Below are 13,408 nucleotides of genomic sequence, written 5' to 3'. Positions count from 1 at the left end.
TACAGTTTTTTAAAATTGCGTTTTACTAAAAAAATTATATGGTCAAGGTCACTGACTTTTTATACTGTGAGTCCTGTGACATTTCCTAATTATTCAGGAATGTTTAGTGTTAATGATCTGTCTCTCTCTCTTTTTTTTTTTTTTGAGACAGAGTCTTGCTCAGTTGCCCAGGCTGGAGTGCAGTGGCGAAATCTGGGCTCACTGCAAGCTGCGCCTCCCGAGTTCATGCCATTCTCCTGCCTCAGCCTCTCGAGTAGCTGGGACTACAGGCGCCCGCCACCACGTCCAGCTAGTTTGTTTTTTTGGTATTTTTAGTAGAGACAGAGTTTCACCATGTTAGCCAGGATGGTCTCAATCTCCTGACCTCGTGATCCACCCGCCTCGGCCTCCCAAAGTGCTGGGATTACAGACGTGAGCCACCACACCTGGCTGTGTCTCTTGTTTTAAACTTAATCTGCACCTCTCCCATGTCTTATGATCAGAAAAAGCGATAAAAATTCATACTTGCTTGTGAACAGTTCAAGCTATATTAAAATGAGCAGAGAGTAAAAGATCTCATAACGCTACACTATTGTTAGTTAACTATTGTTATGTACTGATGTCCTGTTTCTGGACATTTTTCTATGTGTATACCAACACACCCCCAATTTTTCACTTTTTCTTTCCTTTCCTTTCTTTTCTTTTCTTTTTTCTTTTCTTTTTTTTTTTTTTTTTTGAGACAGGGCCCAGCTCTGTTTCCCAGGCTGGAGTGCATTGCAGTGGCACAATCACAGCTCTCTGAAGCCTCAACTTCTTGGACTGAAGGGATCCTTCCCACCTCAGCCTCTTGAGTAGCTAGAATTACAGGCATGAGCCACTGTGTCTGGCCTCCCACTATTTCTTTAAAGACAAGTGAGCTAATTTTAGAAATACCTGCTCTTAAAAACTTAACAATAGATTCCTCATATCATTCCATGACCACACTTACTACTGATAATTTTTCTTGGTAGATATTTTCCTTCTGCCACTAAAATGATAAGCTCCACAGTGCTCTCTAATGCTTTGTTCTCTGTTGTATCCTTTTACGTAGACCAGTGGTTAGGTAACTGGGTAATCAATGTGTATTTGTTCAGTGAATGGAAACCATTTAATGAGCTGAGAATTTCATTTCTCACTGATCTGAAACAACCACAATCATGACTCTAATGGTTGGACACATTATAATAGAAGAATCACATGTGCAAATGGTATTGCAATAAAGAAATTTTAAGTGGTCAGTGTACTAGAGGGGACCTGGTGGCTAGTTTAAATTTTAGTCTAATGAAATCTTTCTAGAGGTAACGTTTAAGCTGAGTACTGAATGATTATCAGAAGACAAAGGGAGAAAGGTATTTCCAACAGAGGAAACATTTAGTGCCAAGGCCACAAGACAGGAATTTAGTATTTTTGCCCTTTAAGGCTGACTGGATCTCTTTGGTTTTAGTTAGTGTGTACAAGTCACTGTATTGTTCTTTTGGTGATTCCTTGAGAGTGATTGCTAATTCAGTGTGAGTGGTCTGAGGTGCGTTGTCTGAAGTAGCAGTCACGGGCTTATTTCACATGGCTGGTGGCTACGTTATTGGACAGCACAAATACAGAACATCTCCAATATTACAGTTCTCTTTTACAGTGCTGTTCTGGAAAGTCACTAGAATATCAACTCCTTGAGATTCTTTTCACTGCTATACCCCTAGAGTTTGACACATAAGTGCCGAGTAAATATTTGGTAAATGATCAAATGAATAAATGGATAGATGGAGGCAGTATATCTGTTCCTAGATAAGGAAAAAGAAAATGTGCATAAGTTTTGAGATGATAAAGGGTTTGATATGTTTAAGAACAGAAAGAAGACTGGTTAGATCAGAGAGGAATGACAGTTTGAAATCAACGTAGAGAAACTAGTGATGTTAAACCTTCTGAATTTTGTTTTAAGTGCATTGGGAAGTGATGGAAGGGTTTGTAGCATAGCGGTAGTGTGATCTGATCTGATCTGGTCTGAATGTCTTTTTAGCAGATGATTTCATTTTACTAGCTCTCTTGAAAGTTTAATTAAAGTGATAGCGATGACAGTTTATTCAACTAGTTATTTGAGAAAGTAACTGCCTGTGGGGAATCCAGATTATTTGTTTACTTCATTTTCGGTGTTAGTGCTAGCCCCCTTGTTTTATATTTGTTTTAACAATTCTATGCTTAAAAGCAGGAACTTATAGGCAAGAACTTCTTTTTGTTCTTTTTTCCAGTGAAGGTGGTGTTTTTAAGGCTCATCTTACTTTCCCAAAAGATTATCCCCTCCGACCTCCTAAAATGAAATTCATTACAGAAATCTGGCACCCAAATGGTAAGTTTACCTAGTTTTACTTTTACATTTGTAAATGTGATGACCTGTCATTGAAGTGTTGAAGGTCAATAAGAAAGATCTGTTTCTCAGTGAAATTGCTTTGGCATGTTTGTACTGTGTTCATCGTGCACATGGCTGTGTACTGAAACCTTTAAAAAGAGGAGAGGCCAGGCACAGTGGCTCATGCCTGTAATCCCAGCACTTTAGAAGGCCAGGCAGGCAGATCACTTGAGATCAAGAGCTGGAGACCAGCCTGGCAAACATGGTGAAACCCCGTCTCTACTCAAAATACGAAAATTAGTCACGCGTGGTGGCACATACCTGTAATCCCAGCTACGTGGGAGGCTGAGGCATGAGAATCGCTTGAACCTGGGAGGCGCAGGTTGCAGTGAGCTGAGATCACACCACTGCACTCCAGCCTGGGCAGCAGTGTGAGACTGTGTCTCAAAAAAGAGAGAAAGAGAAACAGAGATCATGGGGAAAAAGTTTTTTTTTTTTTTTTTTTTTGGAGACGGAGTCTTGCTTTGTCGCCCAGGCTGGAGTGCAGTGGCCAGATCTCAGCTCACTGCAAGCTCCGCCTCCCAGGTTCACGCCATTCTCCTGCCTCAGCCTCCCAAGTAGCTGGGACTACAGACGCCGGCCACCTCGCCCGGCTAATTTTTTGTATTTTTTAGTAAAGACGGGGTTTCACCATGTTAGCCAGGATGGTCTCGATCTCCTGACCTCGCGATCCGCCCGTCTCGGCCTCCCAAAGTGCTGGGATTACAGGCTTGAGCCACCGCGCCCGGCCATTTTTTAATTTATTTACTTAGTTTTCAGTTTGGTTTGAGACTCATATTTTAAACCAGAGGCACGGTTACGGAGCGATAACATCAATAGAGCTCCTATAATTAAGCGAATAATTATCAAGGTATTAGGTGATTCACTGGCTATTACAAAGAACACAGAAATTATGAAACCTGGTTTTGTAATTTATAGTTTTTCCTGTTATTTTTATACCATGGACAACTCTTCTATGTATATTCTTAGGTGTAAGATTACTGACAGTGTCATATGAAACAACATACTATATTTTTTAAGCCTGGAAAGCATCTAGTATGGCTGTGCATGTAGCGATGACATTGACTTTTTTTGCTCAAAGAAGAGCTACCACTTCAAATCCACATTGCGGCAGTTCTCCTGCCTAGCCAGCTGCCGCTGGACTCTCTCCCCTGTGTATAAGCCCCCAGTAACTACGTCTTATTTAAAAAACAACAAAAAAACTTCTCTGCTTTTATAAAGTAAAATAAAATCCCCAAAGGTTAGGCTAGATAAGCTATATTTGTAAAACAGTCTCTGAACTTTTGGCTTTGTTTTGTATGATAGAACTTGCAGAGATTTCTTTTCTAATTATTTTGACTATGTAATCAGAGTTGTCTCTTTAGGCTATTATACTAATTTGCATTTTGCTTCTCATCATCAAGACTTCTGGGTGCAGGGAATAGAAACACGTATATATTGGTTTAAGCTGGAATCAGTGAGACAGGAATGAATGATTGAATGAAGTTAAACAAGGATTTATCAGAAGGATATGGAATATGTAATAGAAGCCAAGGCTTGAAAAACAGATGGGCGTTATGAGAGACTGGAACTGGCAAATGGAAAAGTACTGGGAGCCAAGGGACTTAGCATATTTTATTGCATCTAAGGCAGCAGTGATCATAAAAGATAGTTATTTTTCCTACCAGTAAGAAGGGGAAAATATCTCTAACAGTTTGTGGCAGAATGCATTAACCGTATTCCTGCATGATGTGGGCATGCATGAATGGGTCACACTTGCCTCTTGTGCTTTGACTTTTATCTCTTCCTAGGCTTTCGGCAGTTTCTTCTTCTACCTTCCCTTGCATTACTTGATTATAATAGGCAATCGTTTTGCACCTGTTTCGAAGAAGATATAACAGATTCTGAATGTTGGCTTCACCACAGATTAGCAGTGTAACTCTAAGCAAACCCTCTTGGAGCCTTAAGCTAGCTTGCCTGCCTGCCTCCCTCCCTCCTTCCGTCTCTCCTTCCCCCACTCTGCCCCTCCTTTTCTCCTTCCTTCCCTCTCTCGCTCCTTCCTTCCCTCCCTTCCCTTTCTCCCATCCCTTCCCGTCCTTTTTTTCTAAGACAGGGTCTCACTCTGCCACCCAGGCTGCAGTACAACGGCATGATCACAGCTCACTGCAGCCTTGACCTCCTGGGCTCAAGTGATCCTCCCAAATAGCTGGGATGACAAGGACACATCATCACGCCCAACTAATTGTTGTATTTTTTTTGTAAAGATGGAGTTTCACCATGTTGTTGGCCAGGCAGGTCCTGAACTCCTGGGCACAAGTGATCTGCCCACTTTGTCCTCCCAAAGTACTGAGATTACAGGCATGAGCTACCATGCCAGGCCTATGTTTTCTATCTGTGAAAATTAAGTGAAAACATACATGTAAGCAAATACATGGGAGACTTCCCTTCTGGTAGGAAGATAGCAATCACCTAGGTAGTTTAAGAGGACAACTGATAAAATGGTGTTGTGTTTTAAGATTGAAGAGACTTTTTATTTTTTTCTTTTCTTTTTTTTTTTTTTTGGTTTCGTTTTTTTTTGAGACGGAGTCTTACTCTGTCGCCCAGGCTGGAGTGCAGTGGGACGATCTTGACTCACTGCAACCTCCATCTCCGGGGTTCAAGTGATTCTCCTGCCTCAGCCTCCTGAGTAGCTGGGATTACAAGCGTCCACCACCATGCCTGGCTAATTTTTGTAGTTTTAGTAGAGACGGGGTTTCACCATATTGGACAGGCTGGTCTCAAACCTCTGACCTCAAGTGATCCGCCTGCCTCAGCCTCCCAAAGTGCTAGGATTACAGACATGAGCCACCGCGCCCGGTCTTAGATGGAATTTTGAACAAAGATGATGTTTGGCTTGAACTTCATTCTTGAGGCTGTAAGGCCTTGTTTAATTAATGACTTTTAAAGCTGTGCATAATAGTAGGTTGTCATGACAAAAAGAGAAAATGACAAAAAATAAAAAAGCTATGTAATAGGTTCCTCTTATATTTTCCTTCTTGAAAGATTACACTCATAGAAGATTGGAAGGGGAAGTCAGAGAGATAGCAGGGAGGTAGAGCATTTTAGCAATCATTTGAGTACAAAACAATAAAAGCTTGCACTAAGAATAGTGTCGCAGGAAGGGCAGTTTAGTTTCTTTGACTTGACTGCCAGAGGTGGATGGTAATGGAGAAGTAAGAATTTAGGATTGACTGGCCATTTGCAAAAATAATTATAGAGTGAAAACCATCATGAAATAGCACTTTTTACCCGCTAGGATTCCTATAATCAAAAAGATAATAACAAGTGTCAATGAGGAAGTAGAGAAATTAGAACTCCAGTGCACTACTGGCAAGAAGGTAAATGGTGCGGATGTTTGGAAAAGAGTCTGGCAGTTCCTCAAAAGGTTAAGTATAGTTACCATATGACCCTACAGTTCCAGTCCTAGGAACCTAACCAAGAAAACTGAACACACATGTCCAGAAAAAGCTTGAATATGAGTGTTCATAGCAGCGTTTATTATTCATAACAGCCAAAAAGTAGGAACAGCCCAAATGTCTTATCAGTTGATAAATAGAAAAACAAAATGTGGATCCATGTAATGGAATATTATTTGGCAATAAAAAGAAATGAATTACATGATACTGTTTTCTTAAGAAAAGAAAGAAATGAAGTAGTGATACATGTTACAACATAGATGAACCTTGGAAACATTATACTAAGTGAACAAAGTCAGTTGTAAAAGGTGACATAGGTTACGATTCTCTTTATGTGAAATGTCAAGAATAGGCAAATCCATAGAGACTGAAAGTAGATCGAAAGTAGGTTAGTGGTTCCTTACTGCTGGAGGGGAAGTGAGGGGATTGAGGAATGGTTGCTAATTGGTGCTGGGTTTCATTGTAGGGTAAAAATAGTCTAAAATTGATTGTGGTATTGATTGTACAACTCTGTAGACATACTAGACAGAAACCATTAAATTGTGTGCTTCAAATAGGTAAATTGTATAGTAGGTGAACTATAGAGATGTTATAAAATTATTATAGGGAAATAGTTTTATATGACTGACCTTACATATATTCAGTTTTTCTTGTGGTATACTTGCTACATCCAGTTAGATAATTAGGTAAAACTAGTCTAGGGTTCAGCAATGAGCTTAGGGGCCTTGGAAGTTACTGTATCAAGATGATAGATAACGTCATAATGAGTGGGTTAATTTTCCTAGGGAAAGTACAGTTAGTGTTGGGGATTAGGATAACATCCAAGGTCAGATTAAGGAAGATGAAAACTAGAAAGTGACTGAGACAATGGTTGAAGAACCAGGGGAAAACAAGAGTACCACAGATGCCAGGGGAGGAAAATGTATCCAGCAAAGTGTTGTCATAGTATTAGTTGTCTTGGCCCACAGGGGTGACTTCAGGTAGGTAAAAGTACCCAGGAGAATAAACATGTTATCCAGACCACTTGTGGACACAGTTGTAGCATCCTGCTAGGGAGAAGAAGCCAGTTTCTAGGAGAATAAAGGAATACCCGAGTAGTAAGCAAATAGAGAAGATGAGGGTAAATCAGTTTTTCAGAATTTCAGATTCATGGCCTCAAGAAAAAGGAGATAGCTAGAAGTGTATGCATTGTTTAGGTAGCTTAGTTTTGTTTGTTTTGGTTTGGTTTGGTTTTTTTTTTTTTTTTTTTTTTGAGACGGAATCTATCTCTGTCGCCCAGGCTGGAGTGCAGTGGCTCATTGCAACCTCCGCCTCCCAGGTTCAAGCGATTCACTTGTCTCAGCCTCCTGAGTAGCTGGGATTACAGGTGTGTGCCACCAAGCCTGGCTAATTCTTGTATTGTTATTGGAGATGGGCTCACCATGTTGGCCAGGCTGGTCTCGAACTCCTGACCTCAGGAGATCCGCCTACCTCAGCCTCCCAAAGTGCTGGGATTACGGGCCAGCCGTACATTACAGTGGGCCAAGCCATTGTGCCCAGCCCAGGTAGCTTAGTTCCATCTCTAATGAACACTGAAATGAAAGAAGAAAGTAACAGGCAAAAATCATACGGGGAAAACTTGAGAAACATTTTGGCAAGAGAAAAGTAAACATTAAGTACATAACTGGCTAAAGGATAAGAAGACATTTCACAAAAGAGGAAAGACACACAGGTTATATCCATGGAAAGTTGTCACCCCAAAGCATTTAGAAAAGTGAATTAAACCAGATGTCACATATAAAATTTAAACAGCATCAATAAAGGAAAATGTTCATCTTGATGAGGCAATGAAATGGACATCTCAGATTGCTGATGGCAGTATAAATTGATACAATCCTTTAAACTATAGTTTGATAATAGGTATTAAGCCTAAAAAATCTTCTCATTCTAAAATAAACTGTATGTTTAAAATGACATGAGAAGGTTAAAAATGTAAAGATCCCGGATTAGCGATAGCTTGATTTTTTTTAAAAAAGAAAAATGGATCTTATATTATGGTGTTAGAATTCTGTGCACATACTTAATAGCATGTTTTTAAAGAAAAATGACTTGGAAAAAATCCTTATTACACAATAAGTACAGAAAACATTGTAAAACAGTAATACTCTATGTTGAACTTTGTAGCGTTACAAGTTTCGATGGTCTTTTTTTTTTTTTTTTTTTTTTTTTTATGGAGATGGAGTTTCACTCATTGCCCAGGCTAGAGTGCAATGGTGCGATGTTGACTCACGGCAACCTCCGCCTCCTGGCTTCAAGCAGTTCTCCTGCCCCAGCCTCCCGAGTAGCTGGGATTACAGGTGTGTGAACAATGCCTGGCTAATTTTGTATTTTTAGTAGAGATGGGATTTCTCCATGTTGGCCAGACTGGTCTTGAACTCCTGACCGCAGGTAATCCACCCTCCTTGGCCTCCCAAAGTGCTGGGATTACAGGCTTGAGACACCACGCCTGGCCCTCAATGTTATTCTTGCCCCGATTCTATTTTAGTTAATAGATTTTACTAGCAGATAGGGATGGATTGGGAAGAGGAACCTTAATTATAGAAAAACTCATACATAAAACATAGAAGACGTGGGCCTTTCCTGCCATATATTCACTGCTGTACTTCTCTGTCACATGTGTGCCTGGCATGCAGTAGGCATTGAAAAAGTATTTGTCGGCTGGCGCAGGGGCTCTTTCCTGTAATCCCAGCCCTTTGCGAGGCTAATGTGGGAGTGTCCCAAGTGTGTGGAACCAGCCTGGGCAATACAGTAAGACGATATCTTTACCAAGAAAAAAAAAAAAAAAAGCCAGGAATGGTGCCATGTGCCTGTGGTCCCAACTACCTGGGAGGCTGAGGTGGGAGGATTGCTAGAGCCAGGAGTTTCAGACCAGCCTGGGCGACATAGTGAGACCCCATCTCTACCAAAAAAAAAGCCAGGTTAGCCAGGCATCATGCCATGTGCCCATGGTCCCAGCTACTTCGGGGGCTGAGGCAGGAGGATCGCTTGAGCCTGGATAGAGCTGTGATCATACAACTGCACTCCAGCTGGGTGACAAAGTGAGACCCTGTCTCAAAAAACCAAAACAGCAACAACAAACAACACCAAAAAATAAGAATTTTGTTGAATTAAGAGAGTAGTGATATTGATTGGTATATACAGACTTTGATTCTGATTACCCAGAGTTCATAACAGCAGAAATACTGATGTTATGAAATGAAAAATAAGATTTAGAATTATATTTATTCACAAAGTTGTTAGACTAGATAGGATAAGTTAGGAGTGAAATATACATAAATATTGTCACTACTCAAATTCCTTTCTAAAATTTCTTCCTCAAAGTGTGCTTTTAAAAAAAATTTACAGTGGGTAAACGTTACCATAAAAGATTCATTTCACAATAGGGATTATTTGTATGATGTATAAATGAATTAGTGGATTAAGATCTTTTTTTTAATCAATAAGTAGTATTTTACTTTTTGCCGAACCACTTAAACAGGTCAATACATGTCTCCTAAAAATAAGGATGTTTTTCTTATTAAATGTGTTCATGGAAAGGAGGCCTCATGAGTGTCATATATGTTGATGAGTTTTCATTGGCAGTATGGCATGTTTCTTTTGTGAATTTGAATATACTCCTTTCCCAGAAAATACAATTTTGCCTTTATATGATTGTAAAAATACATTTCTTAGGAAAATCTCTCGACCTTTGAGTATCACTAATTTAAGTCGGTAAGTTAGTGGGGAAACTAGGAAGCCATTACATAGAAACTCAGTTGCTGGCATTTGGAAAAATATGCTTTCTGCACATGAAGAATGCATCCAATAGTTGCTGCTTATTCATTTATTATATTATACTTAGGACATGTAAATGTTAGGCACCATCTACATACTAGATAGCTTTATGTTTTACATAAATAAAAAGATAGCTTACATTCCTACTGGGTTTGTCAGATGGATCCTGTGTATTTGGTAAAATCTATGCTATAGTCTTCCTAAAAAAGTCAACACGTTCCATTTTGGACATTAACTTCTGTGTATGTGTCATGTTTGATAAAGGTACTGTGTGAATCAGGGTCACATTTGTAATTGATAATTTTGTGTATAACCAAATTAGCAATATATGAAACAAGCCTCTTCTTGAATTTTGCAGTTGATAAAAATGGTGATGTGTGCATTTCTATTCTTCATGAGCCTGGAGAAGATAAGTATGGTTATGAAAAGCCAGAAGAACGCTGGCTCCCTATCCACACAGTGGAAACCATCATGATTAGTGTCATTTCTATGCTGGCAGACCCTAATGGAGACTCACCTGCTAATGTTGATGCTGCGGTAAGGCGGTCACACGTCTTCCCTTCACTTTCCCTTGTGATAAAACTTGAACTATAGTTAGTATGTATGTAAGTATGCATGAATGTGTGCATGCATGTGTGTGTGTGTATATGTATCTTTCCATAGTTCTTATTTTTGACAAAATAAATATAAATATGTTTATTTATGTATGTATTTATTTTTTTTTGAGACAGGGTCTCTCTCTGTCACCTAGGCTGGAGTGCAGTGGCACCATCATAGGTCACTGCAACCTCAAACTCCTGGGCCCAAGTGGTCCTCCAGCCTTGGCCTCCCAAATTGTTCCAATGACATGTGTGAGCCACTATGCCTGGCCAAAAGTGCATATTTATTGTATACAACATGTTGTTTTGAAATATGTATATGTTGTGGAGTGACTAATTGAGCTAATTCACATACACATTACCTCACATACTTACTAATTTTGTTGTGGGAACACTTAAATTCTCCTCTCCGCAGTTTTCAAGAATACTGTACGTTATTAGGATGGAAACTGTGACACCCAATTTAGAATTGGGGGTGGGATGGGCAGAGCAGAAGTGTAGTTTTTCAATGCAGTCAGATTTTTATCAGCTTAAAATGGCTTGTCGTAGCTATGAAATTTTTTTGTAAGCCTCATGGTAACCACAGAGCAAAATCCTATAGTAGTTAACACAAAAGATAAAAAGTAAGGAATCGGGGCTAGGCACGGTGGCTCACGCCTGTAATCCCAGCACTTTGGGAGGCTGAGGCGGGCGGATCACAAGGTCAGGGGATCGAGACCATCCTCGCTAACATGGTGAAACCCCGTCTCTACTAAAAATACAAAAAATGAGCTGGGTGTGGTAGCAGGCGCCTGTAGTCCCAGCTATTTGGGAGGCTGAGGCAGGAGAACGGCTTCAACCCGGGAGGTGGAGGTTGCAGTGAGCCGAGATCATGTCACTGCACTCCAGCCTGGGAGACAGAGCGAGACCTGGACTCTAAAAACAAGAGCGATTGTCATACCTAAGACAATTTAATGCCTAGTCTAAAGTTCATGTTATTATCCCCAAGTTCTCAATTTTCAAAAGTTTCACATCTATAGAAAAAAATGTATTAGTTAAATGAACACCACCATACCTTTCACCTAGATTCACCAGTTGTAGAAATTTTGCAACACTTTTTTCTAAACAGTTTGAGAGTAGTTTATAGATACCATAACCCTTCACCCCAAAATGTTTCAGGATCTGTTCCCTAAGAACAATGCTGTCTTTCCACGTGACAGACTTACTTACAGACTTACACAGTACAAGTCTGTCATTGATGTGGTACTATATACAATCTATATTCACATTGGATTGGATTGTCCCGTATTCTTTATAGCTGCCACGCCCCCATCCTGCAGCTTTTTTTCTTTTTAAATCCAGAGGCTAGTCTAGGAACCTCTGTTATATTTGTATTCAAGTTTTATTAGTTTGCTTTAATCCAGAATAGTTGCTAGTTCCTTAGCCTTCTCTCTTTCTTTGAAAAGCCTTTCATTCTTATTCTGAGAACCTTTGTTAGTACTATATACCAAAGCCAGGGCATAACATTTACCTTTTTTCTTAGGTTAATAATAACTTGGGTGGAATCTTATATATAGACTAAGACACTATAGATAACTCCCTTTGAAAGCTATGACTGAAATTAATAATAGAATTGAACTAAAAACGGCAGAAAACTGTCTTTCTATTTAATCAAGTATTAGTCTAAACAATGTAAGAGATGATAAGGGAGAAGGGGTGATAGCTGCATTAAAAGAAATCCTAGGGAATCATTTTGAGAGAGAACTGATGAATGTTTATTTGGTTCATGCTCAACTATCAGCAATTTTAATAATAAGATCAGAGTTGGCTGGGTGCGGTGGCTCACACCTGTAATCCCCGCCCTTTGGGAGGCTGAGACGGGCAGATCACAAGGTCAGGAGTTTGAGCCATAGTGAAACCCCCGTCTTTACCAAAAATACAAAAAAATTAGCCAGACGTGGTGGCACGTGCCTGTAATCCCAGCTACCTGGGAAGCTGAGGCACGGAAAATTGCTTGAACCTGGGAGGCGGAGCTTGCAGTGAGCTGAGATTGCACCACTGCACTCCAGCCAGAGTGACAGTGCGAGACTCTGTCTCAAAAAAAAAAAATCAGAGCTGACAAGTTGCCTTTTTTATTTTACGTATGTATTTGCCCTTTTGAACCAGAGTCTTGCTCTGTCACCCAGGCTGGAGTGCAGTGGCGCGATCTCCGCTCACTGCAACCACAACCTCTGCCTTCCGTGTTCAAGCGATTCTCCTGCCTTCGCCTCCCAAGTAGCTGGTGTTACAGATGTGCGGAACCACGCCCAGCAATTTTTTTGTGTGTTTTTAGTAGAGATGGGGTTTCACCACGTGGGCCAGGCTGGTCTCGAGTTCCTGACTTCAAGTGATCCGCCCACCTCGGCCTCCCAAGGTGCTGGGATTACAGGCTTGAGCCACCACATCCAGCCTTTTTTTTTTTTTTTTTTTTTTGGTGACAGAGTCTCACTCTGTCGCCCAGGCTGGAGTGCAGTGGCGCGATCTCAGCTCCCTGCAACATCCACTTCCCAGGTTCACATCATTCTCCTGCGTCAGCCTCCCGAGTAGCTGGGACTACAGGTGCCCGCCACTACCACTGGCTAATTTTTTTGTATTTTTAGTAGACACAGGGTTTCACAGTGTTACCCAGGATGGTCTCGATCTCCTGACCTCGTGATCCGCCCGCCTCGGCCTCCCAAAGTGCTGGGATTACAGGCATGAGCCACCGGCCCCTGCCCTGGCCCTTTTATCTTAAAGAAGAGTAAATTAATAGCCAATAACCAAGACCATGAATATGCAAAAATGTTTATTAACCCTCAAAATAGCTGAATCCAAAAAAAAGCCAAATGTACTGCCAAAGTAAAGTTATTCTCTTGATGTTAAACATTTTCCTACGTGTTGAAATAGGCCTTAATGTGAAGTTGAAATATGCAAGCATGAGTTCTAGTCCAAACACCACAAATTGTGCAAAATCTATTCCATTTTTTTTTTTCTTGAAACCCACTGATTCTTCCTTCTGATTTAACTAGTTAGTTGTCTCATATTAAAACCAAAAACCATAACTTATAAACAGTTTACTATTCTTTTTTTGAGACAGAGTCTCACTTTTACTCAGGCTGGAGTGCAATGGCACAATCTCAGCTCACTGC

General features: G+C 40.4%; 1 protein-coding gene across 3 annotated transcripts in view; it reads left to right on the top strand.

The window, feature by feature from the left end:
- UBE2G1 (ubiquitin conjugating enzyme E2 G1) overlaps positions 1-13,408 on the top strand; it is a 102,047-nt gene that overhangs the window by 70,417 nt on the left and 18,222 nt on the right. For 2 of the 3 annotated variants that reach the window (XM_008009911.3, XM_073004599.1), the window contains exons 3-4: positions 2,259-2,356; positions 10,022-10,200. In XM_008009911.3, the coding sequence (XP_008008102.1) occupies positions 2,259-2,356; positions 10,022-10,200 (277 nt within the window). The remainder of the gene's footprint in view (positions 1-2,258; positions 2,357-10,021; positions 10,201-13,408) is intronic. The other variant, XM_073004600.1, reaches the window with a different exon arrangement.

Source organism: Chlorocebus sabaeus, chromosome 16 (assembly GCF_047675955.1).
Source record: "Chlorocebus sabaeus isolate Y175 chromosome 16, mChlSab1.0.hap1, whole genome shotgun sequence".
Lineage (NCBI taxonomy): Eukaryota > Metazoa > Chordata > Mammalia > Primates > Cercopithecidae > Chlorocebus > Chlorocebus sabaeus.
Note: the sequence above shows the minus strand (reverse complement) of the source record. Positions and strands in the feature narration are given on the sequence as shown.